Below are 27,350 nucleotides of genomic sequence, written 5' to 3'. Positions count from 1 at the left end.
CTGAGGTGTCTCATGCATGTGCAAGTCATGCATGTGCTGCAGGCAGGCAGGCACACGTGGAGCAAGTCGTGCGCTCGGCCGAGTGTTGCGGACACAGACACCTGGGGATGTGTCACACACACCTGCGCACTTTGTACATGCTTGGTGTGTCACACGACGTCTCTCAGGCAAAATGGATGTCACACACTTGGGTGCGTGTCGCAAATACACCCAGGGCGCCTGGAGCGTGCAGAGGTGCCCACCGCCCGCACCCAGACACGGGTGCCCATGCCACGCGGGCGGTGCTGCCGGCGGGCAGCCCACGGGGGTCTCGCAGCCCACGGGGGTCTCGCAGCCCACTCGGCGCCTCGCGGCGGCTGTGGCGGCGCCGGCAGGGGGGCGCGGGGAGGGTGGGGGCGCGGCTGCGCGCGCGGCTGGGGCACACCTGGGGGCGCTACCGCACGCGGGGCCCACAGGGCCCCCCTCCCCTTTCCCCCACTCCCCCCCCCCCCCCCCCGGACGTTTCTCGTGCACCGGCGCACACGCGGCGTCCCCCCCTCCCCGTCACTCACGGACACGCTGCCCCGCCGACACCAGCGCCGCACACGCGGAGCGGCTGCGCGCCCGGCTGCCCCCCCCCGCCCCCGGCCCGCCCCGCCCCCGCCTCGCCCCCTCCCCGCCCGCGCCCGTGGGCTCCCGGCGCCGGGGCTGCCCCGCTCCGCCCGCGCGTGGCGCCGCCGTGGCCCTGGAGCGCGCGCGGCGCGGCGGGGCGGGCGCGGGGCGCGGCCAGCGCGGGGCCTCCCGCAGCCCCGGCGCGGAGCGGGCGCGGGCGGAGCGCGGCCGCGGCCCGGCAGGATGTCGGGCTCCCGCTGCCAGACGCTGTACCCCTTCTCCGGGGAGCGGCACCGGCAGGGGCTCCGCTTCGCCGCGGGGGAGCTGATCACGGTGCTGCAGGTGCCGGACGGCGGCTGGTGGGAAGGGCAGAAGGAGGACGGGCTGCGCGGCTGGTTCCCGGCCAGCTACGTGCAGCTGCTGGAGGTAAGAGCGGGGCCGCGCCGGGCGGGCGGCCGGGCCGGGGAGGGGAGGCGAGGGGAGGGGGCCGTGCCGCAGCCCCCCGCCGGGCACGGCCCGGGCTGCGCCGCCGGTGCTGCCGCGTGTGCGGGCGGCGCGGGGGGCACGCGGGGCTGCAGGGCGCCGGTGCCGCCGGGACCCGCCCGGGCATCGCTGAGTGCCCGGCGCCGCGGGGGGCTGCGGCACGGCCCCGCTCCCGCTCCCGCCGCCGCAGCCGCCGAGGGGCCGGGCCGGCGCGCCCCCAGCCGCGGGCCCCGCTGGCCCCGGCGCTTTCACAGCCGCTGAACGGCACCACAAGTCGTGGGCGAGGCGGTGCAGCCCCTGTCAGCCGTGCGTGCGGGCCAGATGCTGGGCAAGATCCTCTCCCTCCTCGCTTGCTCCCGCTCCCCGTCCCGCTCCCGCTCCCCGTCCCTCTCCCTCTGGTTTCCTTTCGCTGAACGTCCCTTGGCTTTGCTTTCCGGATGAAGTAATCCCCGTACGTCCCTTCTGTTGCAACAGTTCCCTCGGCTGGCTGGAGGCACCTTGCCGCTGTATGTGGGGCATTGCCCCGGAAAGCCCAAGCAGAGTTAGAATCAGTCGCCGAGACTCTGAGGCTTTCCGTCACGATGCCAAGAAGCTCCGTTAGCTTCCGTTGTTTTCAGGGCCCTGACAGCCAGGGAACGGCTGTATTCCCACCGCAGGACTGCTTGCAGCTGAGCTGGTTTATTGCTTTCTCTCCTGTGCAAACAGGACGCAATGTGAGTGTAAAATAACACATCCGTGAAGAGTGCCTTCACAGTCTCTGCATTTCTGAAAGGGAAAACTGAAACACCTCATGCGCCAAAGCAAGAACCTGCCATGAGCCCATCAGCCCTTCCTTTGCTGACCATGCCCTGTAGTCATTTGCAATTTAACCTAGCACGTGGGTATGGAGATGTTCTGAAGCAATGTCCTTGTGGCGACCAGGCCAAAGTGGTTAGCTGCACAGTGTTCCTTGGGTCAGCCTCTGCTTGTCCTCCAGGTTTCTAAGGGGCCTCAGAGAACCTGCTTTGCTTAGATGCGAGGCAGGCACTACCCACCCCAGGTTTTCCATGCACACCCTCTGGGGAATCCAGGGTGGCAGAACGGGACCTGCCACATGCATGCAGAGCAATGTCCTGTGAGCAAAAGATTCTGTGCAAAAGGACGTTTTGCCTATAGAGCTGGCAAAATTGCCTTTTGGTTCCTCTAGTCCAAATGAATTAAAAAAAACTGTGATGTTTCTGTTGAGCTTCTGTTTCTCATTCCTACTGGGAAAGTCACGGAAGTAGAAGCAAAATTTCCACACTCAGTGCTACAAGAGTGAGGCCTGGGACTTTCACGTGCCCCTGAAGCACTTGGGATGTTTTCTGATAAGCTTAAGAATGTGGGAGTCCTTTTGTTTGTCAGTTTTCCCACTTACAAGATTGTTTACTGAGATGTGTCAATGTTTGTGGTTTCACAAATTGCTAAATATTTACACATCTAACTAGGAATTTAGGAATTGTTTGAGGCAGAATGTATCATGAGATGGAAGGAACTCTGCTGAGCAAAGGCAGTGGGAAATCACTTCTGTGTATGCAATACCTTTGCTTTCCTATCATCTCCCTCTTGGAAACTCCTCTTCTCCTACTTAAGTCTGAGCAAGTTCCAGCTTCCACTGTGCTCAGACCAGTGCCTGCTGCCCCACAGGTGTGCCCTTCCGACCCTCGGCTTGTGTACCGCTGAAAACTTTGCTGCAGGCAGTTGTGCACACAGCCCAGCCTCCTTTCTCTTGAGCAAACCTGCAGAAAGAAGGCAAGACAGACAGCAAGTGCCAAGTGGTGGTGTTCACTCTGGCATGTTTTCATTTTCTCCACAGGTTCTGCCTGGTAAGGACTGTGAGCTAGAGTTAATAAATATGTCAAATGAGAGCTAAATAACGAAATCAGCCAAATTTATGGGACCACAGATACTTAGCATACATGAGAGTGAAGTAGATGTGTGAGAAGAAGTATCTGTGTGTCTCTCAGGGCTCTGTGCAGCTAGCCTTTCCCTCGTGTGCAGGCGTGTAGCTGGCTTGCTTAGGGACCTGATCTCACTGAAAGATGCTGTGATAGAGGTACTGTCCCTCTCTGTTCTTTGATCCAAGTCCCTGTCCAACCATTGATACTGGAGCTGGCGTCAGGGAGGTGATGACAATGGGTGGTGATGATCACCAGATGGGGCCATGAACACGATTCTCCTTTTAGTACCAACCAGCACTTAGGCTGGCTTCAGTTGGCCCTGGCCCTGCAGCTTTCGTTAAGGTTCCGCATTATGTTCTGAGCTGAACGTAACCACAGGCAGTTGTTGAAAGAGGAAGATGTTATTCCCGCCTTCTGTGATGCCCTTACTTCCCCATGCTAGTTCACTCCAGCAAGTACCTATGCTCTTCTCTGTAGAGCCCTGTACCTCACTGTCCCGAAGGACAGCTGGCTGCATTTTCTGCCAGAGTAGTGGATGAACATGGCTTGTAGCATTGCCCGACATGTGCCAGGGCAGGGAGGGTTTGCCCTGCATGGCACACACCTTTTCTCCTCTCAGCAAAGTCTGTCAGGAGGCTGCGTGCGACCAAAAGGAGATGACCTTCTAAAGCATTTGTGTCTTTAAACCTGGCACTGTCTATAGACAGGCAGGCTGGATTTTCTTATCCATACAACTTCACATCTACCAACGCTGAAATCTCCCCTGACAGTGCTCTTATAGTCTGCGCTGAGTTTTGGTCCTCAGCTGAAAGAGGAAAGCAAGGAAGGCACAAAGGACAGCAGGTGAGAGGGGAGTCTCTTCCACCCGTGAGCAGTTTAGCAGCCAGCCTGCACTGAGCTGGTTCCTGCTAGACAAAAGAGGAGGAATGGCTGTTCCTGATGCTCTCTCCGACCTGGGAGGAACTGTGCTGCTCCATCTGCATCTCTTCACGGGCAGACGGGCTGCAGAGCTGCCAGCGCCAGTCCTCTGCATGCTGCCACATGGCTCTAGCTGGCTTATCCGGGAGCTGAGAACAGGGCAGGGTCCTCTTCTGTACTGGAATGAAGCTGGGTTAATTAGCACTGATCATATACAACTGTGGGCTGGCTTCAGGGGTGGTGGGTTGGCCGATGTAGATAAGTTGCATGTGTGACTTGTTCTGTTAAGTGGTTGAGAGCCAATGAAGAGAGAGCAGCCAAGGAAGAGAAAGGGAGAGAGGAAGAAGCGGAGAGAAGAGAGAGCATGCCCTGGATGAGGCAAGATGTGGAGAAGGCATCAGAGGGACTGTATGAAGCGTATGCTGGTATGAGGTGGTAAAAAAAGATCTTGTGGTAGCTTGATAGTCTGGAAAGTGCTGCAACACTCCTCCTCGTGCAGACCCACACCTTGTGGTAGCTCTTGGCTCTGGTGGAGAAAAATAGGTATCTGTGGTTGGTGGTGAACCAGAATGGGGTTTAATGGCAAATGTGGAGTTGGTCAGCTCTAAGAAAGCCATGAAGATAGCTTGTGGGAGATGAACTCCAGTGCTAGAGATGGATGTTCCTGAGGGATTGCTGCCTTTGCTTCCTGAGTTCTCTTGCTAGCAAAAAAGTTTGTTCGGTTCATTCATCACAGAAGATCAAGGAAAGGACCAAAATTGTAGTGAATGTGGAGCGAGAGAGACACAGGGAGGTGTAAAGATGTTTGGCACCCTTTGGTTCCAGCTCCTGTGGTTGCCGCAGGCCCACAGTGGTGGGTTAGAAGAAAGCGATGGCTGGAGATTCCTGCTCATGGCAATGGTGGAAACAATGAGAGCTGGAGGAGTGTGTGGTAGGGATAAGCCAGGAACAAGATGTCTCTGTGAGCTCTGGAGAACATACAGTTGTCAGAAAGCAAAAGTGATACCATGAATCAAAAGCAGAGAGCAAAGTGAGCAAGTGAGGGTGTTAGCTCTGTGACAGGGTTCCGGATGGGTTCCCTAGGGCCAGGCTGGTTGGCAGCAGGCAGGGAGGCTGCTGCAGTCTTGTTCACAGAATTGGAAGGCACCTCTGGAGATCAGCTAGTCCAGCTTCCCTGGCCGTGGCTGGTCAGGTTTTGAATATCTCCAAAGATGGAGACTCTACAACCTTTCTGGGCGACCTATTCCAGTGTTTTACTAGCCTCACAGTTTTTTGTAGTGTTTAAAAGGAATTTTCTGTGGTTTTATTTGTGCCCATTGCATCTCATCCTTTCACTGGACACCACTGAGAATAGTCTGTCTCTGCTTTTCTTACTGTCATCCTATCCCATTGCTGCTGCTGCCGCACACCCCACCCCCCCCACCCCCCCCAGTTTTATACATATTGATAACATCCCTCTTGATTCTTCTTGTCTTGATGCTAAACAGTACCAGTTCTTCAGCCTTTCCTTGTATGACAGATGCTCCAATCCCTTAGTTGTGGTCCATTGCCAGACTCTCTCCAGCATGTCCTTGCCTTCCTTGTGCTGGGAAGCCAAGTACTGTTTCTCATACTGTTGTGCTCTGACAGGTAGTAGGTTAATGGAGAAACAGCCCCTAGCCAGTATTTCCTGAACATGAGAATCCATTGACACCAGAGGAATCTGAAAGACTCCTGCCAAATTCATATGGTTTTGCTTTGACTGAGTTTGGTCTATGAGCAAGCAACACGCTTCTCCATGTTCAAGGGCTCGGGGAAGGAGTGATGTTGTTGCTTGTGATGCATGTCCCACTGAGCAGATACACCACCAGCTCCAGCCTTCACCCCCCTCTTTGGTGGTTTATAGCTGTGTCAGCCATAAGACCTGAATGTCAGGGACTAGCAGCTGCATCTTTTGACCGTTTCCTCCCTCATGCATACTTTTATATTTTTGCCTGACTTTTTGGCGACTTGAGGAGAGCCATACAGGGACCCTCTGTGCCAGGCTGTTGCCTGGTAGTGTTATCACTGAGAGTGGTGTTACTGCTCTGTCCCAGGTTAAGCAATTGCCCTTTCCAGCCTGGTGCAAAGAAGAATCTATGCAGACACAGGTGATGAGCAGTCCTTCAAGCCAGCACTGCTATGGTGAGCACACGTACAGAGCAAACAGAGCATGGTATGTGACACAGTGAGGGGTTTCTTAACAGCTGAAGGCAACAAATGTGTCCTATCCAGAGGCTGACTGCCTCTGTGCTCCACCTGCACCAGAGATGCTTGGGATGATGATGTGTGTAGAAAGATCTATACAGCCCTAGACCTGAGAGCAACCTAGTACAAGTCTTGTGTGTGTCCCATTTTGTCACAACCTTTACTAGTGCAGGGCAGCGTAGATATCAGGAGGGCAAGGTGGTGTTGGACCTCTTGGGTATGCAGTCTGGGGGTTGCTTTGCACGGGACCCTCTGGGGAAATGCTGGCTGTTGTGTCTGCTGTTCTAGAGGACTGATTTTCAGAGTGGTGGGGAGATGTGTCATTCAGTCACATTTGCAAGCGGTTTGTTTGAAAATCTATTTTGGGCATTGCTTTTTTGTATTTGTGGTTAGCTAGAAATCACTTATATAAGCAGCAGCAGTAGCAACATATGCAAATTTGCTGAAAATTGTCAGCACTTTTTATAGCTTCAGTCATCCCACAGATGTAAGTCTCTGTGAAGCACAGTGTGTGCTTCCAGCATGGATGGAGGTGGCTCTGGAATCTGAGACAAGCATAGGACTGACTGCTGCTGCTGATCTTGTCTGCACTTCCACAGCTTGATTTGCCTGAGCTGTGAGGCCCTTTGGAAGGGAAGGGTTGCACGCTTCCCCCTGATGCATGGTGCATGTGCAGGCATCGGACAGGGTTTTTTTTATACATTATTTCCACTGCTGTGTAGTATTCGGGGGGGTAATCACCTCGCCTAACCCAATGTGTGGCATCTGCCATGTGGATGTTGAAATGTGCAAACAGCTGAGCCTGGAGGCTGCAGCATGCTTCGCTGCGGGAGGCATGGCATGAACTGCTTCATGCCCAGGTAGTCACAGAGAAAAGTGTTGAAAGGAATTCATAGAAATAATAATGCCTTTAATTTATTTTGCAATAGCAGAGAATGTGTAGAGGATTTCAGTGCCAAACCGTGTCTTGTCATAAGATGATACGATCCAAGGAGACAGTGTGCTCAAGGAGAAACTAGAACCTGCCACCTGATGAGCAGGGAGAATTCCATTTCATAACAAAATTCAACTTCTGAACATTTATGTGAAACAGTATTGTGATGAACCCTCTTATTTTTACAGAGAAAAAAATTATGGTTTATGTTTCTCTTTCTTCACATTAGTGATGGAGCATTTTGACCAGGAAAAACCCCAAAACATTTTGTCAGAAAATATCCAGCCAGCCCTAGAAATGAGCATTACTGTAGGCAGTACTACAGTGTGACAGCTGTGCTGTGTGCTGCCACAGAGAGGGCTGGCACGGGCAGCTGTCGTGGGAGCTATGTAACGTGTACGATGATACACTTGGAAGAGCGGAGATGTTGATACCCATTGCAACAGAGCTTTTCCCGATGACCGTACAAAGAAGAGTAAGGTTGTGTATGGGAAGTATCTGCCTGGCTGTGAGTACCTGAGGCCTGGGAAACTTGTATGTGGTGTCGGCACCTCCTGCACGCAGCAATGGTGCTTTGCTTTCTTAGCAGGTTCTTCTACACCCTTGGAGTATGTTACCTCACACTTTCTCATTCCTCCATCTCTCCACTCAAAAATCAGCTCAACATAAGTCCTGGAAAGCAACAAGGACTGAGGGGATGTGTGACAATTTGGGGTACAATTTTTGCTGCTTTTTTCTAAAGATATTGTGGAAGAAGTCACGATCCAATATGTAGTCTCGTGTGGTGGGAGAGGAATCTGGTCCTTAGTCCAGTGTGATAAGGCTGTGGGTGCTGAACCCTTCTGTAGGTGGCTTGGCTAGGGAGAGAGCATGGTGCTGTGCTCGGGAACCTGTGCAGTGTCTGACACTGCAAGCTGAGCAGTCCAGCTACTTGGCTGAGCAGCTGCCAGGCTGGGACTGGTGCCCCTGTCCCCTGCCGGCCCTGCCCAGGGATGCCTGTGGCACCTTCTGGCTATTCTGCCACTGAGAGATGGTGCTGGGGAGGAGCAGTAACTGCGGCCAAAGGAGGGGGTGGCATCTCCTCCAGGCACAGAAGGATAATGCTGATCCTCCCGGTGCAGGGATGACTCCCTGTGGGGAAGACCGAGGAAGGCAAAGGGGGAGATTCACAAGGCTGCAGACGAGGCTGCTGCAGGTGCTGTCTCCGGAGGGAAGGGCAGAGTTTTCAAAATTTGGTGCTCACAGCTGCTGAGGCTGGTCTGCTTCACATGAGTCAACAGCAAACCTTTGTCCAAAGCAGGGCATTTGTGAGATAGGAGCGACAACGAGAATCATGTGGAACTGCTTTGTGTTTTAGTTTCAAAGTGGCATTTTTTCTCTCTGTGACTTTTGGTAACTGTATCTTTTCAGGCTGGAAACTGACACGGTCATCAACCACTGGCATTTCAGGGAAATGTGAACAAAATGAAATAATCTATTTTCTCTTATTAAAAGGGTGAGGAAATTATGTTTTGCTGCCAGAGGATCACTTTTCTGAGGGATTTTAAAGCCCCATGAGAACATGAAGGAGATGTGATACCACAGTTCGCAATCCCTTGCTCACAAGAGTGCTGTCTGTCACCTATCTGATGATCATTGTCTTGGGCTGTTGAAATTATGGATCGCATTTTGTAACTGAATAGTACCATAAATACCCAAAATTCATGAAAGGAAGGGTCTTACTAATGGGTGTGACATTTGTTGTGAGCTTTTTTGTCCTCTGCTTGAGTAGGGGTGTTGCAGAACCTGGGCTTGTGGATGCTGCACCTGCAGCAGGTGGGAACAGTCTCATCGGTAGTCTTGCAGAAATTGCACAGGACAGAATTTTAAAAGATATTTTTCTTTATCCTTAGCTAAAAGACCAAAAAAATAAGAAAGTCATGGGAGGCTTAATCTGGAAGGATCTCTTCCTGCCCATGGATTACAAAGAGAGCATAAAAATGGTCTCACTGCAGGTGTCTGCCTTGTAGATGTTAAAGACTGAATGAGTTGCTGTGCACCTGCACGTTAAGGGTGGATATACTGTGAAGATGAAAACCGTGGGTCATTTAAAGACTCACTTAAAGATCACTTAGTTCCCTCAAGAATTCCCTGTTCATTCTGTGCTTTGAATGGGGCACGTGCCCTGTAGACAAACACAGGAGTGGTTTCTGCAGTGGTAGGCATGGGGTAGTCTAAATAGTCTCACTTTCCAACTTGGATGCAGAATGTACCTTAAATGATGAGCACTGCGCTGCAAATGTGTGTTGATTGTATTACGTGGTACTTTATACTGAATGTAGTTCAAAAAGAGACAGTAGGAATAATGAGAAGATGCCAGATGCTCAGTATTTTCTAAAAAAAAACCGCTTCACTTGGGTGTCCAAAATGGAAAATTTAGCTCTGAAAACAAGACCAGAAGATTGTGGCAGATTTGGTGGGCTTTGGTTTTCTCTAATATTTCACTTTTACCTGTATGATAATAAATCAGTAGAATTAACTGATCGTTAAAATAATCAGATTAAACCATTCTTTTATTCTATGTGATTCCTTATCTTCCATAGTTGCTTATGCCCCGTGGAGCACATTATTATCAGTAATGATTCTGCATTACCAGAATCTAAAATGTCTAAGTATGTACTCAGGGCTTGTTTTCATTGTTTCACTGACTGCTGACACCAAGTGCAATCCCAAAGATAGGATGTTCTGTTTTGTGGAAGTCCCATAAAAATAGGAGCAACTATGTGGTGCTGCAGCATTGCAGATAGTATCTGTCTTTGGAACTCTTTGGGACTGTTGCAGTCGCTTTCGCTGTGGCCATGCTACAACTCGGGGCAGCAAGAGTGGTATTTGTCATGTTGCATGTGTTCATCCTGTTCACACGACCAGCAGGGCACGGGGAGTCAGCCCGCTGAACACAGCAGGCAGCCCTGTTAACTTGTGTCTTGGAATATTTGACATAAGGCACCGGTATTTCTGTCTTTGATTTCTGACACTTCCATGGAACACTTGTTCTATGCAGCTTTTTCAGAATCCAGCGCTTGTGGGATGTGCCTGGTTACTGTGCACACATGGCAGATTTGCTGAAAGCCTCCTGAACGCCTGGGCTATGCTGCGGTGGCTGCTCCCCGCTGTGCACATTTCCAGTAACCACGCACAGCCCCACATTTGCAGACAGGGAAAGGAGGACCAGGGGAGATCTGAAAAAAGCATAATGGACTTGATGGTCCCCACTGTGTACTTTGCACACTGTCATCAGTTTACATCAAAGAATCATTGGCCATATTTAATTATGTGTCGTGCTCCCTTTTATTGGCATGATCCACTTAGAGTCCAGAACAGCATAAAATCAAGGCAGTTTGTTCAGCCACTGTTTTTGAAGAACAGGGTGCTTCAACAAGTGTTTGTCTTGAAAAATCGAAGTATGTTTTAGTGTAGTTGGAATTTTTTGTCACGCCACTGTGTAAAACATTACCTATCAAGAGGACCTCGTGTGAAGGGTTGGTATGTGGCAGGAGACCTGGGCTATCAGCTCTACAGACTTGTACAGTATCTGCAGCACAGACAGATGGGCTGTGCCTGTGCACATGGGGCTTGGGCACTGGAGAGGACTGGGCTGGCAGGAGCCCCTTGCATACCTGCCATACCAGCGAAAGCACACCTCTTTGGGTTGAGGGGGAGAGCAGGTGACGCTCCATGCGCTACAGACTTACTGGTAATGCTCTGCCTGCCGTGATTCTTTCTCTGTGCACACTGGGGTGACTTTCCTGGGAAGCATGCCTTTTACAGGTGTATGTAATAGCAGAGAAGGGGTTTTGCTCATACTAGTAACCCAGTTTTCCCCATTATGCTATGAAAATAGCTTTTGTATTGGCCTAATACAGGGGTCCTCAAAACTATGGCCTGCGGGCCAGATATGGCCCCCCAGGGTCCTCAATCCGGCCCCCCAGTATTTACAGACACCCCCCCACCGGGGGTTGGAGGGGGAAAACCAAGCAGCCGCAGATGACTGCCTGCCACTTCATCCGCGCGCCGGCCCCCTGTTTAAAAAGTTTGAGGACCCCTGGCCTAATTCTTTTGTGGTTTGCTTTTTTGCTGGCAAATTCCAGAAGGGGGATGCCACAGGTTACTCAGGAGCTACCACCCTGCATTTTGTAGAACACAACTAGCAGTAGAACAGGCCAGTGTATTTTGACATACATCTTTTCTAGCATTTGTGAACAGTCTCCTCAGTATTCGGTTGTTAATGTGGGCCGCTTTGGGGTGAATTTAGGCGAATGGGTGACTTTGGTCACTGATCTTTGAACTCATAGATGAGTACAGACCCAAAGGCCAAAAATCTTTCTTTGGTGTTGTTTGAGATCTGTCTGGCACTTTTCCGACATTTGTCGTTGGTAAGTGTGGACAGTGCAGACTGTTCTTGAGCCTTAGATACTCCCACTGTGATGCTGGCAGCAAAAGCACTGTGGTCGTCCACTGTTGCTCTGAGCACCAAGCTTGTTTACTGCGCAGCTCTCCCAGAGCTTTCCCAGCTCTGTGGCAGCCTGTGACAGCCCTCTGTGCCTCTGCCACTGCAGTCCCCAGGGTGTATGCTAGGAACAAAGTAATTTCAACATCAGCCGTTTTGTCTGGTATCACTTTGTGGGCCCCTGTTGACCAGTGCCCTCTCTTCTGCCCTGTCAGTTGGTTTTCCATGGAGGGGAAAAAAAAACTCGGCAAAAGGCAATTAAAAAGTTTTGCAAAGACCTGGGATGTTTGTATATAGGATGGATCAGGCTAAGTCTGTAAGGAAGGTGGGTGGGTGAGTGAGTTTTCCGTGGCTGTCTTACAGAGTGCGCCAAAGCAAGGAAGGCATGCCGCTGGTGTGAAAGCTGCAGAGGGTCTGCCCAGCCCAGCTGCGATGCTGCTTGCTGCTGCAGCACCAGATCCAGAGCTGGGCAGCATTGCTGGTGGAGCTGCCAGAGCAGGGGCAACACGGCAAGACTTTAGCCCACTACGTCGAGAGAAAGCCGGAGCTCCCTCTGGGCTGGATACCCAGCCTGTAGTTGTCAGGGTGTCCCATTAGCACTGAATCTTAGTCTTTGGACACTCAGTGAGTCCAGGAATGGGTAAAAGGGAGAAAGGTGTGAGTGAGGAAGGAGCAGAAACACATCACAACATAATTAAAGGTCGCAAGCCGCTCATTTTATCTTCCCATATTTGCCCCTATCCTTTACCTGAAACTCCTGCGAATTTTCCTGAACTTTCACAGGCAGATCTGTTAGGTCAGAGTTAAATCTGATCTCTTACTGAACCTGCAGTGTACTTTCTGGCATTGCAGCATTGCTCGAGGCCTCTGTTGGCCTTCTGACACTCATTCAGTCAGACAATGGTCAAGCAGCCCTAAGACTGCTGAGGAAAAATACAGCATTGAATGGTAAGGATGGAAGGGGTTAAAACAAAGCATCTCCCCTCTCCTAAGAGCTCCCTGGACTGCCAGAGGACCGGCTCTTGTGGAAGACAGATGAAAGGAGCAAGGATCTTTGAGCTGGTGAACGTTGTTTGGGACATGAAAAATACCTGTAGCATTCCAATTAATACCTCCATATGTAATATTTTGCATTTACTGCCAGTGTAATTTGTTTGCTGTGATGTTACTTGTTCAGTGGAGACTTAGTGAAGCTCTTCAGGCTTTCGCCTCACTTAAAAAATTATGTATAACTTGCACATATTTATAACACACTTCTCGGTCTCCTTATCTTGAATTGCTTGAGGAATGAGCAGCAGCATCAGGCCTTTGTGGTTGACTCTTGTCTTGAGGAAGACTAACTTTTTGTTTCTGCTCCTTGCTTTCTGGCTTATCAATTTTTTTTATTTTGCACAGTAGTTTTCTCGCTCCTTGACTGCTTCTTTTCTTCTAAAAGTCTGCACAGAAAGGAGTTTACGTTTTCACAAGCATGCTTGTGATGGTTGGTCTCACAGAAAATACCAGTACTCCCAACAGTACCTAACATGTATACTTATGCCATCATGGTTATAATATTGCTGTTGAGTGTATTCTGTCATTCTGCTTTTTTTTTCCTCTGGTGATCTATAAGCGCTTTCAGAATGTTCTTTGAAACTGGCTGGCTGCATCTGCTTTGTCTTCCTGATCCTTTCTAATTCACTTATTTAGCACTTTATTCATGTTTCCAAAGCAAAACTCTGCAGTTGCTGCGTGCCCATGTGCTCATCCTTGACCCATGTGCCACGAAGCCAGACCTACAATGACACGTTGGTGCATGGCAAGAGCAGTTTTGGTTGCTGCTGAAGTGAGGCTTGGGCACAGAGGAGGTAACATCGAGAGCTGGCAAGTTTTTGGTAGTGGGGGAGAAGGAATGATTCATATGGAGGAGTTTAGAGGAGAGAAATTGAGATTTGGAGTGACAGAGTTTGCAAGGGGTGGCAGAGAATGAAGAATTGACATAGTTTGACAGTGATAGACAAAGTGCCATGCAGAAATTGCACAGAAGACGAATTATATTTCCAAGGAGTGAGAAAATGCTTAACTCAAAAAGCAATAGCCAGAAACTGGACTGATGAATGTAGTGCATTTTGCAGTCCCAGAGGAATGTGTGTACTGTCTGCAGAATTCAGTTAAAAAATCCTGCTGAGGGCTGTGTGTAGCACATGGCTGAGCAGTTCCAGCTCTGCCCATGTAATGAGCTGCCTGAGCAGCAGATTTGCTTCTCCTGTGCCAGCTGCTATATAATAGGACTAATTCATTACCCAAGGACAAGTAATCACTCTCAATAGCAAGATTTAGAGGAGGGCCTATGACCCGTCTCATTGCGCTGTGAACTGATTATCACAGTGATAACTGGCACCGAATGAAGACTGGAATTGAACCTCAGTCTGTTATGGGATGAAGAATAAAACTTCAGGTATTAAATCATGTTTAAATTATCTATGGATCCCTTTTGGAAAATAAGCTTGATATGAACCTGAGTCAGTGAGACCCTGTTGCCAGCTCCTATCTCAGCTGCATTGCCCAAGGGTTTGATGGACTCCTTCGCTCCTTCTCCATTCTACCCTTGGCCAGCACAATTTACCAAGTTTGAATATGGATCTTCAGTGAGGGACAAAGCTTTCTTCCAGTGCTGACCAGAGACATGATCATGAGCTGTAATTCAGCTCGGGGATGGGGCCATGGCAAATTCTACTGATGTGTATTTTGCTGGCTGTGCTGGGAGCGGCAGGGAGGAGGCCTGGTGCAAATCGGTTCCCAGCATGTTGCGATCGCTGTGGCCAGTGCCCGATGTGCACCAGGCAGGGTGCTGCCTGCCTTATATGCTGGGAGATGCCCTGTTCTATCCTGCCTCCTGCAGCGATCTCTGCTTAATGATCTTGTCGGTTTTGAGGTGGGACCTACCACATCTCAGAGGTGGGACTCTCTGCTGGAGCAGGACAGGAGGTCTTCCAGCCACATTGGATGCCCATGGCCAGGAACCCACAGATAAAGGCCACCAGCCCCAAGCAGCACATGAAAGGGGAAAGAAGCTGAGGGCTGCTGCCCTCACCACGCATCAGGGAAACTGAATGCTACAACTCCAGCTGCGTTTTTTACTCCAGTACGTTGAACTTGATCACGGAGCTCCACCCAGTGATGCCCAGCAAGTTCTTTATATCACAGCCTTATAGGCTTGCACCCATGTATTACCCCTTCTGTGTGTCCAAGAGAGGACAACTTCAGTCTGATCTGGGGAGTAAGGGGCTGCCACCTCCCTTGTGACTGTGACGCTATGGCACAGGTTCTCTAGGCTCCCTTCTTCAGGCTGGGAGCTGCTCCACCCCTATCTCCTGGGCTGAGAGGCTGCTAGTTTGCAAGCAAGCACAGATCATTTCAGATACACGGATGACCTCATTGTATTGTTTGCGTTGATGTCCCATGGGAAGCTGCCCACATCTTGGCACTCCTGGGCCCACAGGCTGCTGCCTTGCCTGCCGGTGGGCTGCGCGGAGAGGTGGGCTGGCCCAGGCCCTGCTGCAGCCTCCAGGGCTCTGCCTCATGCTTTTCTCCCAGTTGACCTCCGTGGATTTAGAATTAGGCTTAGACTCTGCAGCCAATGGGTCCTATCACCCCCAGTGAGCTGACCCGGAATAGGCTCGTTCTTATGTATTTAAGCATTCCAGCAGGATGGGGGGAGAAGAGCAGGGTGCTGAGGAGTAGGGCTGATCAGAGGGGGCCAGCCGTGCACTGGGTCTTGTGCAAAGCAGCAGCTCTTGGACCCTGCACTTACAGCTGAAAGAGTGATTTCTGTGACACGGAATGGAGCTGATGGGACTGAATGGAGTGGCTTTTTGCTGGACAAGATGTGGATCTCTGGAAATGGCTCTTTTGTGACACTAGGATCAGAAATACCCAAGCAGGAATGCCCGCAGTCCCTGCGCTAGCACTGATCAGTGCTCTGTGTGTGTCCGTCCCTGATTTATGCGATGCTGTTGGAGCTGAGCCCCCCCTCCCTTCTGCCTGCTCCCAAGCTCAGATGCCAGGGCCGAGTATGTGCCCAGGCAGCTGGCGAAGAGCAGCTCAGGAACTCGAGTCTGTTTCCAGACCCCGTGTCAGCCCCTGGAGCCAACAAATCTCAATGTTCGTTTCTGTGGTGTGGAATTTGCTTTTGCTTTCAGCGCTGGAGGATGCAGTGTCTGTCTGTGGTTAGAGGGAAGAGAGCCTGAAAGCCCCGTTCCCCCTCCCCGTGGGAGGGAGGCATTTCCAGGAGGCTGGTTTGAATTGCTGTGCTCAGGCTGTTCCCTGCCTGTGCTGGGATGGGACATTCCCTCCTCACCACCACCAAGAGCCTTACTGCAGTCTCCTACCATTTTTCTCTTGTCCCAGAGGATTTGTGCTTTAACTGCCATGCACCTTCATCCTCCCTGGCACACACCACCTATGGAAGGATCAAAACCAGGCCAAACCATGAACCAGTTTTTTGAAAATGGCCCTGGTGCTGACTAATAACCTTTGCCTTGCTCTGGTGGTGGAGGCCCTGTGGGTTCTCGGACTGTGTGTTTTACCAGCTCTTGGTGGTGCCTGCCCAGGGGGACGCCTGTGCCCCACCCCTATGGAGAAATGTGGCATTAGCATCGTCAGGACTGTTTGGCTTGGATGTGACAGACAGCTGTCACAAATGGCTCTGCCTGCCAGGGAGGGCAGGTAGCAAATGTTTTTGGCTCATGGTTTGTCATTGTCTCTTTGTTCAGGTGGCATGTAGCCTGAAGGGCAGACATCTTCCAGCTTCTTATGGCTTGAAATGCAGTGCAGCTAAAATCCTTAAAAATGCTTTTACTTCAACAACTAAGGTTACAGGTTGGCCTCTGATAGAGCCTGTACACCCAAGGTGTCTTACGCTGCTCCACGGGGAGCGGCAATTGCCTCTTCGTGTAACACGTGACTGCCTCGGTTGCCGTATCAGAGTATTTCTGAGGGGTAGAACTGAATCACTGATCATTACAACATAGGACACATTTTTTTCCTTTGTTGTAATCTTTTTCCTTTATTTATGATGTTGTCTTCCTTGACACCTTCCACATTTTAGTCTCAAGGTGAGAAATTTATTTGTAAGTTCTTCAGATCTGGCTCATTTTCTCCTCTGTCTGCTAGGCTTCAGCTCCAGCAGTAGGAAGGCAGCATCTTCAGTTGATTGCGTTAAATATATCACTTTGGAAAAGAGCAAGCCAGATCCAAAAGCTGTTCCTGTAACACTAATTTTGATCTCAGCCCTGTTTCCCATCTAAAGATGTTTCTCTTTCAGTGGAGATCATGAAATGTCACGTTCATTATCTGCATGCTGAGAAAATGGCTTTCAGCTCCAGAGGTTCCCTCTCGCAGAAGCACAGTCTGAGGAACAACAACCGCAACTTACAGCAAAGTTGCAGTTCTCTGTATTTTTAAGCAATATTATTCTGAAGACCCACAATATTAAGCGTGTTGCCATGGTGTCATAGCATGTGATTAATTAGACACAGACTCAATACATTCAAGTGTGCAAGATGACTGCTGGAGTCAGGCCAATGCCAGGATTACCTCGCAGATTTCCCTCAGGTTTTGTTTTTCTTGCGATCCTGCAGCTGTGCAGGATTCACCAGGGAAGTTCCTTCTGTAATCAAACCTACTTTTCTCCCTTAATCCGGTCAATTATGGGCACTTGGGGCAGGCAACAGAGAGCTGCTGGGGCAGGAGCATCGCTGCCCTGCAGACATCCTCTGACGCAGCGGTGACAGTGGGGACACAGACACTGGTCCATGGGAGCTGCACAGGGAGGTGGCACAGGCACACAGATCCTCCAGATCCTGGGTGGTCCGTCAGCCTTCGGTGTTTCAGTTCAGCAGTGGGCACAGCAAGATTTAGAGCAATGTGAGGGATGTTTAGGCTATGACAGGTGAAGACCTATGGTGTGAGGGTGGAGAGCTGACCTGGTCTGGCCTCCCCTTCAGTCCTCCCCTGCCTCTTTAACCCTGGCTGCATTCGGCAGCAGTCCTGGGATGACCCTGTTGAACCTCCCTCCAGGGACTGGTGTGGCTCTCGGGACTCACTGTTCTCCTGGGGTGGCTTCTCTGCTGGGGGAGCTTGCAGGGCCACTGAGCACCAGAGCAGCTTCAAAGTGAGCGTCAAGAGTGGGGACAGGAGCAGAACCCTGCTGTGAGGCAGCTCGGTGCCTTCCCTGTATTTTACCCTGTGGTTGCAGCAGCTGGGTCTCCAGGGGTGCTGAAGGCACCCCTTGCCTCTCTGGGGCTGGGGTGCTGGGGGGTGAAGCAGTCTGAGCACACAGGTGAGAAGGTGTTAGCACCAGAGCCAGACTTCTGCCTCATCACTAAGATGTAAGTGTGCTGCTTAAGCAGGTTATCTATCTCCACCATCTGAGACAGGCATCCAGCCCTTTTGTACAGATGATGCAAGAGGGGCTGGTTTCTCCAAAGGGAACAGAGTGTTGGTTTGTGGTTAAGCAGGAGCTACCCAAAGCTCACTGGTGGAAAAGGCCAAGTCTTTGGGTGGTGTGAGCGGGAGCTCCTCCTGGCAGCTGCAGTGCCTGACCTGGGGCTGTGCAGGAGGGCTGCATGCATTTGATGCCCACCAGCCCCATTAAAAGCCGCAGGGAGAGGAAGACATGAGCCACCAACCTCCCACAGCAGGCAAGAAGCGGGAGGGCAGAAGTGAGAGAGGTGGCTTCAGTTTCCTCTTACTCTGCGTGGACTCAAGCACACGCTTCTCCGTGAGCAGTCAGCAGGCAGGAGAGCAAGCATGGGATGTCCTGAGGGACAGCAGGTTTCTCACAAGCCTCAAGGATTGTTTCTTCTGTGATGGTCCAATATGGACAGGTGAGCAGTCCTGGAGCAGAAGCTTCTCAGTCCAACACACAGACAGTTTGTCCTTTCTTTAGAGGGACAAAACACTCGGGTTCCTTTATAGCCAACTGAGGAAGAGGTACTTCTGTGGTCAGACTCTCCTGACACTTTTTCAGATGTCCAGGCTGAAGGAGCTGGGGCCTCTGTTTCTCCCTGGTGATCAGAGAGCACCAGACCACCTGGCTCAGCTGTGGGCACCTGAGGAGTGAAGTCCTGGATGGAGGTGGGAGCACTGCCCAGCTCTGCCTACTGATGTACTTGCACTCAAAACAAGCTGTATGGCAGTCTCTGTGAGCAGCTGCGCTGAAATGTGGTTTCCATGTCTTGCCAAACTGTTATTCCTATCACTAACCTGGAGAGCAAGAGCCTGGGGTGGGGTGTGTGTGTTATCAATCTGTAATTTGAATTCAGCATCTGTTCTGTGTCGTTCTGCCTCTTTCCCGGGTGTGAGGCCAAGGCTGGTGTTCAGTGTCCAGCAGGAGGGGGGACCTGCTTGCAAACGCAAGGCTGTGCTAAGGCTCCCAATTCCTTCCTCCATAAATGACGCCATTGCAGCAGAACAGGAAGGTCCAGATACATATTTTTTTTGCAAGGTTCTCTGGTTTGAATGAAAACAATTTTCCTAGAACGAAATGCTTTCTTTTCCCACCTGTGCCTCTCTAAGCCCAACACAAGTGTTCAGGCTGCCGCGTGCAGCCTGACCGATGTCTTAGAGAAGTTGTCCTGTGGACTTCACAGCAAGTGTCAAGGGGAAAGCAATACAGGTGGTGAGCTGCCCTGAGCAGGGCAAGCTTCTGACAGAATGTGCCCCTTTGGGAGCCTGGTATCTTGGGTATTTTCAAGAGGATGTTTCTATGACTCGTGGATTAGCTGTACCAAAAGTTGTGCTGCCATACTGCTTTTTCTGCTCTCCACATGGTAGCAGCTTGTTACCAGGAAATTTCTGACTGTTTATTTTGACATCAAGTCTAGATTAAAAACAGAATTCTACCTTTTTCACCAAAACACATGAATTGAAAATCCCATGGCCTTAAAAATCCCATCTAAAGCAGTGGGATACAATTGGCAGTCTCAACAGAACTTTCTTGCTTCGCCTAGGTTCAGGATTTTTGCAGTCCCAGGCTTCAAAATACCTCAGCTGCAAATACTGCTGTGGTTCACAATGCAAACGTTCACGGCAGTTCATGTGGAGAGGGTTTGTAGGCTAGGAATTATTTCTTTGTGCCAATTTGAGGTAATGGTGTGCAGGTAACTATACCAGAGACCAGAGGCAGTGCCACATGCTGTAAAGAGGAGGGTGACATGAGAGTGTAGGGCTACAGGATGGATCCTTGGGGTGCTGGACTGGAGGGGAAACAGGCAGTTCCGTATTCCAGCCTGTCACAGAAACCCTCAGATGTTGCAAGCATGGGCTTCGGTGCCCGAGGCTTTGGCAGAGATCGCCCTGCCCAAAGGACCTAGTGTGAGTCCAAGGTCCTTGATCTGCAGAATCCTTCGAATAACACAGCCCGGCCTGGGATCTGCAAGCCTATCAACCTCCGTCTGATTTTTACCAGGTAGAACAACAACCTTGTGTCTCTGTCATTCAGGCACATTCATTTTTTACTGACATTTTTAAACACCTGCTGGATCAGTCCAGAAGCTTGTCTGGCTTCATGATTTGGAGCGGGTTGGAAATGTCCTCTTGCGTGGGGCGCACGGATGGAGAATTGTCAGGATGCAGGGGAACGTGACTGATCTGAGAAGTGATCAATGAGCAAAACTGAACCTAGGCCTTTTACACCCCTTTGAAAATGGCCTGGTTTGTGTGACTGCAGGGAGGTATTACTGGTTTGGCTGGTATGACTTGTATTTGTTCTTAAATATCAGGATCAAGGAGAGGTAAAGCCCATGTCACAGTGGTCTGCGGGACCCTATTCCCAATTGCTGTCAGTCGAAATTGTTGCTTTTACAGCTAAGTCCGTCACCCCTGTAATATATTTTCTCCCAGAGGACAGAAATGAGTTACACAGTTTCTCAGTAATCACATAACTCCAGCGTCAGAGGCCTGTGGAAGAAAATGATTTGTGATAATATTATTAAAGACTGTTGCATGAATGCAGTCAGAAAGATTACGTAGTCCCCACCCCAGTTCTTAACTTGCAGTTCCAAGTATTGACCTTTTCCAAGTAGCATTTACTTATATTACATTTTGGTTTCCTTTCAATACATCATGTCATACTTCAAATAATATTTCCATTTTCATATCGAGTGCATCTATTCCAAGCCACCTCAGGGACTGTCAGCGCAGTGTCATCTTTGAAAACAGCTGACCAGGGTGCATATGTGTATCCAATACTGTAGTCATAGGCTCACTCCTCTGCTCCAAGAAAGGCTCAATAATACCTGTGTAATTTCTTATAAACAGTTATCTGGTCTTTACTTAAGGAAGTCCATGGCTTCAGTGTCGTATACCATGGCTTCAATATCACCTCCACCCTGAACTTTCCCTCCTTCAATTTAAATCCATTTTTTATCCCACCTGTGATGGATGGGAAGATCGACTGTCCTTTGTCTCTTTTCCGCAGCTTGATGACATATCTAAGACGCTCCCCTCTCACTCATTCCCGCTCTGTATTACACACCTTCTCCTCTTTCCTTTCAGGTCATTTTTTTCTAGATCTCCTCTGGACTAGCCCGTTTGTTCATGTCTGGGAGAATGAAGCTCAAAACTTGGCGCACAGCTCCAGCTGAGGTCTTACCAGGTCCCTGTGTCTCAGGCTGCTCTCTGGTTTTCCTTCCCAGTAGGACGGTTGTCTCTGTAGAAGAGTGAACCACTGCTGACACCCCGACAGCCCCACTTCCACCGTGGGGCTGGTGTTCAGCCATGTGCAGGTGATCAGATTGGATCAACAGATCCGTCCATGACAAAATGGTGTTGCTTTAAATTCTATCCTTCTTGTCTGCTCAGGGTCCTTAAAAAAATTCTTAAATAATTTATTCAATTAATTTTCAAGGAACTGAAGTTCAAGTGCTGTTCCACAGCCCCGTTTCTTTCTTTTCCCATTTCTCCAGGCTTGACGCTATGTTCTGCCTTTTCTGTGTTGCCAGAACTCTCCCTGCCTTTCCATGAATTCTAAAAGATGATAAGCAATTGCTCTGATATTTATGAGCTAGTAAGTTCTTTAGAAGTCTTAGGCTGAATCTATCAATCAGTGTTCTCCAACTTACTCCTTCCCTGTTGCAGGCTGAGATATTAACCCTTTGTTGCTAGTATTAACTGTGACAGCCACTTGATCATGGATGACTTCTTTATCAGCAGATGACTTTTTGCTGAAGATACTGAACATGATCATCCATGGGTAGTTCTTCTCTGCTGAGCTGCAACTGGTTCCTTTACTTTGTCTTCCTCTTAATACTACTGCATTTATAGAACATTTCCTGTTAATGCTTTTCTGCTGATTTTATCTACTTCTGTGTCTACACTTCTGTACTTGTCATAAGAGCAACTGGCAGCTTACTCTTCATTTAAGAGCAATCTAAAAGGTTCCTTTCCTTACACGCTTAGCACCAGGCACAATGGGTTCCCAGTCCCAATGACTTCTGATGCTTCCATATTATAATTATTAAAATTCACTGCTGCAGCAAGAGGTAATTATATCCTGTGGACATAAGGAAGGAGGAGGAAGATGTATATTGAAATGCTGAATTTCATAAACAAAATTAACTTGCTGAATGTAGAACAACTGATCAGATGGGGTTTTTATCTGCTTTGAGAGACAGTGCTTCAGTGATGAATCCTGAGTAAGCAGTAGGTCACAGTGTCTGGACCATGTTGGAAATGCATCCTCATTGCAGGATAGTCCCAGGGATTAGGGGGCCAGCCTTCCTCCAAATGAGTCATTTGGTTCTCAGATCGGCGATGCGCTTTATTATGGCAATTAAGTCATACAGGCTTGGTGCTTCTAGCTCCCTTTGTATAGTTGCGGTAATTCAAAGCCAAAATTACGTTTAAACTTTGTTGTTGTGGTGATAGGCAATTTCTGTGCTTGCCCATTCTGTAGGTAGCATGCACAGGCTGAAGCTTTATTCTCTTGGACCAGCAAAAGTTGTGAATTGCACAGAAATAGTGATAATTGGGCGTAAGTCTAGCAGTGAATTCTGTGTCTCATCCCATGTCAAAGGGTCATAGTGTAGTCATATATTTGATCAGTAGTGCGCATTACTAACAGTTCACCAACAGAATAGCTGGGCTTCAGAAAGAACGGGAACCTCCGGTGATATGCCAACATTGCAGTTTATAACCTGGCCTGCTGTTCCCAGGGCCCATGGAAGTCCTGCCACGACCACCTCCTAGCAGATCTTCTGAATTTCCTATGCACATCACCCAAGTACTCATTGACTGTTGGCACGACCATGCTTTAACATTGGCCTTTTTTCTAAAAGCTTCCTCTATCCTTTTTGCTGCATAAACAAATTTGAGGTGGAGCAAAAATGCATCCTCATAGGCATCCAATTGAAAACTTGAAGTCTGGTAAAGTCCAGAAGAGAATGGAGGGTCTAGAAGGGAAACGTGGCAGTTTGTTCATTTCCTCTAAACCAGTGTTAATGGGACAGGGGAGGGATCGGGAAAAGAGAGCGAGGTGAGGTGACCCAGTGACACTCACTGTATTCTTCTGAGGATGCTCAGTTACTGTGTGGGGTGAATTAAAATTTCATCAATAATTGTTTCCAGGGATTTCCCTCACACTGGCTGTTTTCTTGTACTTGCATTTTTTTCTAAGCTGAATATCATCTTGATGTTTCCCGTCTGTGTTTCTGCCTGCTCTGCTGTGGTGCATGTGTCTGTTCTGGCTGCAGCTGATCGCCTCCAACTGATGAGTCTTCATCCTGGACCTGCTCGGCTGTGGCCACCTCCCAGCACTTTTCTTGAGGTCTGCCTTTGTCATCCCTTGTCTTTGCAGTCCTTCCCACCATCTGCAGCGCTGGCTTAAATGTTATTCTTGTATATGGGCCATCCCAGGACTAAATGAATTTCACTGCACAAATGTGGTGACCTGGATATTCTTTTTTTCTCAGATGAAATGCTTGTACGGTGGAGTTTCATTAAAAAGAGATAAACTGGACAAATGAGATCTGAGCTCCCTGTAGCGTGCAGAGGGCTGGGAGCAGTAGCTCTGAGCACCAGAAACAGAGGTTTTTCAAATGCTCAAAGGTATGCCACTAATTAGAAAGTAAACATGAACAGACCCTTTCGTGTCGGTGGTGGTATGTCAGAGATAAGAGGCATCCATGTTACCGAGGGCTGCGCAGCCTGTTGAAATGACTGCTCACTCTATAGTCCTGGGTAGGTGGCATGTGGGACAGACACAGGTGCCCTCCAAATCAGACAGGCCAGAAGGAGTGGAGCCTCTGCAGGAGCACTGGAGAGACCACAGCAGCCGCAGGGAGCACTTCGTGCTGCCAGGATCAAGGCAAACCAGCTTGTTCCTTCCTGGGAGCAGCAAAAGTTGCAGGGGGGAGAGGGGAGCTCATGACTCCTGCACCGTCGTAGACATCCTCTGCTGCTCTGCCCACAAAGGGTCATCTTCAGAAGCAGCTGATGGTGCTGCATTACCTGTATGCTACATTTGCACTTTTTCCCATTCCCATGATGGGAAGAAGCTTGTAAACAAAAGTAGTGCCAGCAGGCAACTCTGCCACAGTTGTCCAGACCTGTCTGTGGGAAGGGGTCAAGGCAGCCAGGCAGAGATGCTTGTGGTCGTGCTCAGCATGTCCTGCCTGAGCAACTTCCAGAGTCATCAAGTCTGGCAGAGAAGGAGAATTTTCTTTAGTGACATCTCAGTCCTCTGTCAGGGTACAAAGGCAGTCTCACACTGCATTTTTAGAGAAGGGACCCCTGGAAAAATGCTGCAAATGCAGCAAACGCTGGTGTCAGCAGGGCTCTCCCTGCAGGTCATGCCTGCTGAGCCAGGCAGGAGACAGCTGCAAGGGGGGAGCATTTTGCACTGCACCATGGAGCCCAAAGGCCCCCAGCCCTCCCCCTGCCACCCTGGCCCCCCAGCAGGGGTGGGCGCATGGCCTCCCGCTGGCCCCACTCCACAGCCAGTGCCCACCCATGCTGTGGCGGTGGCGCAGCAGCAGCAGCAGGCAGGGGTCCAGTGTGAGCCACAGCACCATGGGGTGCTCCAGGCTGGGGCTCCAGCAGCCTTCCTCAGCTGTGCCAAATTGTGGCAATGGCCTTCTTCCCTTGCTTTTTTGGTTTTGTTTGCTCATTTATTAAGAATTGGAGCAGCACCAGAAGTAAAACCTAAATACAGTACGTCTGCCTGAGTGTGCTTTATTGCAGAGTTACAGGCAACAACAGCCACATTCCCCACGCCTGAGAGAGATTACAAGGGAGGGCGCAGGAATGTGCATCTGGCAGCACTTTGTATCTTGGCCGTTTCATTGTTTTCTCTGCATCTGAGGTTCCCGAACTTTTGGTTGTGGAAGGCCATTTAATCCAGGGAATATCGGGTCGGGGCTGCATAACAGATTTCCTCTGCAGGGAAACACCATTCAGGAAGAGTTGAGGATGGCTGTAAATAAAAAGTCTCCATCCAGGCTGCCTGAAAAAGTAGCTAGGAGCTTTATTTGGGGATCCTGACCTACCACAGCAACAGGGGGAAGCAAATTTCATTTTAAAGTGCAGGAAAATTTAGTTGTAATATGCCAAAACGTTAATAGCTTTGCTTAAGGCCTGGATCCAGGAACAGAATCTGAGTTAACTATTGTGATTTTATTTTAATTGCATAGACTTTGGGATAATATTTATAATAAAAATACCTTATTAGAAACGCAGATCATTAACATCAGGCTCTCAAGGAGCTGGTCATGTTATTCCTAGAAGAGGATATTTAAAGTATTTTAAAAAGTAATTAAAAATAAATACAGACAACTAACCCAGATTGTTCTTTGGACAATCTCAGAATATCCTTTCATTAACTTCTCTTGAGAAAGAGAATACACCAGCTCTGGAGATCTGACCAGAAACTCTTCAGTGATGCTTTTACTTGCTTTTCTAACTTACAAGTATGTTACTCACTTGCTCCAAAATGTTTTTGTAAATAGCCGCTTTTGGCAGATGACTGCAGCAGAGGTGGGGTTTGCTACGTCTTAGCTTTGCTGTGCATGCTTGTGTCTGCAGGTGGTAGAGTCTATATAATTTAGGGAAAATACCTTCCCTCCTAATAGAACACACACTAATTATTAGTTGTTATGAAGTGATTTTATTGTGTCTGAGAAACTACAGAACACAGCAGGAGAATCATGCTTGTTAAAAAAAAAATAGTGATGTATGAGAAATGAAGTAAAGGCATGCCCTGGCACAGCCCCCTCGTAAGTGGTACATGTTTATGAAGGTACATTGCATAGGTACATTGTACCCTTGAGAGAAAAATGTTCTTTCATAGAGACTTGTATATTTTTGGTTACTTTATTTTACTCATAACTTTTTTGCACCGTGTGCATTGCTGGAGTGGAAAAGTGTCCCAGTTCCATGTAAGCCACAAAAGCCAACATATCTGTCGCTAATAGCTCCTGCGATTAGCACCATGTTCATGTCATCCCCGGGTGAAACGACGCTGCAATCTGACTTGGAGCGCGAGTATCTTACTGCTAGGGGCAGTTCTCTCACTGTGTTAGTGCTGTGGCTGACGCTGGGGGTTGTTTACCTGGCTGCTGTGCTCTGGGTCAGGCGATGCTGCTGGAAGAGAGGGTACTTGTAATTCCCGGGAGGTGTGGAGCACACTCCAGGCAGACGGAGTGCCAGGCTGCCGGGTATACCAGGGCTGGTGGAGGGGTTGGCAAACGGCCGGGCAGCCTGCAGGAACCCATGAGGGGCGGAGGGCCCGCCACCCACACCTCCAGGAGGGATTTTGTTCTAGGGACCAGGAGGGCGATGCCAAGTGTGGCGCAATGCAGAAAGTCCACGAGGTCAAGAGTGGACCTGAAAGAGCTGCACAGCAAGCAAGGCACAAGTTTCTTTGCCACCCCTTCTAATTTCTGCTAGGTTTCTGTTCATTTTTTTTTTCCTCTAAGCAGTTACTTCTTTGTATTTTTCTTCAGATACAGCCCTGTGGCATTGTTTAGGGGTGGTCATGGCAGAAGGAGATGTGATACATCCTCATGAAGACCAGAGTAGCTCGGGGCTCCCTTCTAGTTCTTTGTACATGCATTTTGCAACTTGCTGCAACATCCTGTGAAATATTCAGCCCTGACACTGCATCAAAACCCACGAAGCCATCCGTGCTTCTGGGCCCTGGCTGGAGAGCGGGGATATGTTCCCACACATGGGTGAGAACAGGTAGGCTTGGGGCTTCATCCCAGGTGGGTAAGAGCACATTGTGAGCACGTATAGGAGAGAGTGCTTAGCCAGACTGAGCTTTCCTGCAGCGTACAGGCTGGAGGCCCCATATAAAAACATTTGGCGTTATTCCCAGATGTTTCATTTCTCCAAAACCAGCTGCACTCCCAGGGCCCTAGGAGCGCAGAAGGCAGCAGTGCTGCCCAGCTCTTTGCCTGCTTGTAAGCCTGTGCCTGCTGTGGGTGACTTCTCTGCCCCCCTTTTCCATGCGGCAGCCCAGGGAGAGGGGTCAGACCACAAATCTAGGTGACTGTTGGAAGTTTCTTTTTTTTAATTGCTTCCAAGCATCTTCCCAGTGCACAGCACCTGGTGCAAGCAGCATGCCCCCAGCTCCCTGGCTGCCTCTTGGACCTCTGACCATCTTGCTGGTGTGCCACGTTCTGCAGTCACTCAGAGGGGGATCTGGCCCCACAAGCAAGTCCTTTCAAACTGGAGACAAGCAGTAATGCTGCAGCTGGCCTGACCTGGCCTTGTGACTCTCTGGGCATATGGGGGTGACTCCTACAGTACAAGG

General features: G+C 49.8%; 1 protein-coding gene across 5 annotated transcripts in view; it reads left to right on the top strand.

Annotated features, from left to right (window-relative positions):
* Positions 1–685: 685 nt before the first annotated feature.
* The window catches only part of GAS7 (growth arrest specific 7), a 103,148-nt gene continuing 76,483 nt past the window's right edge, over positions 686–27,350 (top strand). For 3 of the 5 annotated variants that reach the window (XM_056326673.1, XM_056326674.1, XM_056326672.1), the window contains exon 1: positions 690–1,017. In XM_056326673.1, coding sequence (XP_056182648.1) covers positions 835–1,017 — 183 coding nt within the window. In that variant the 5' untranslated portion in view covers positions 690–834. Of the gene's footprint in view, positions 1,018–19,867; positions 20,007–27,350 lie in introns of those variants that run through there. The other 2 variants (XM_056326675.1, XM_056326677.1) reach the window with 2 other exon arrangements.

Source organism: Falco biarmicus, chromosome 1 (assembly GCF_023638135.1).
Source record: "Falco biarmicus isolate bFalBia1 chromosome 1, bFalBia1.pri, whole genome shotgun sequence".
In the NCBI taxonomy this organism is placed as follows: Eukaryota; Metazoa; Chordata; class Aves; order Falconiformes; family Falconidae; genus Falco; species Falco biarmicus.
The sequence above is the reverse complement of the archived record's forward strand: the minus strand, read 5'-3'. Positions and strand labels throughout refer to the sequence as shown.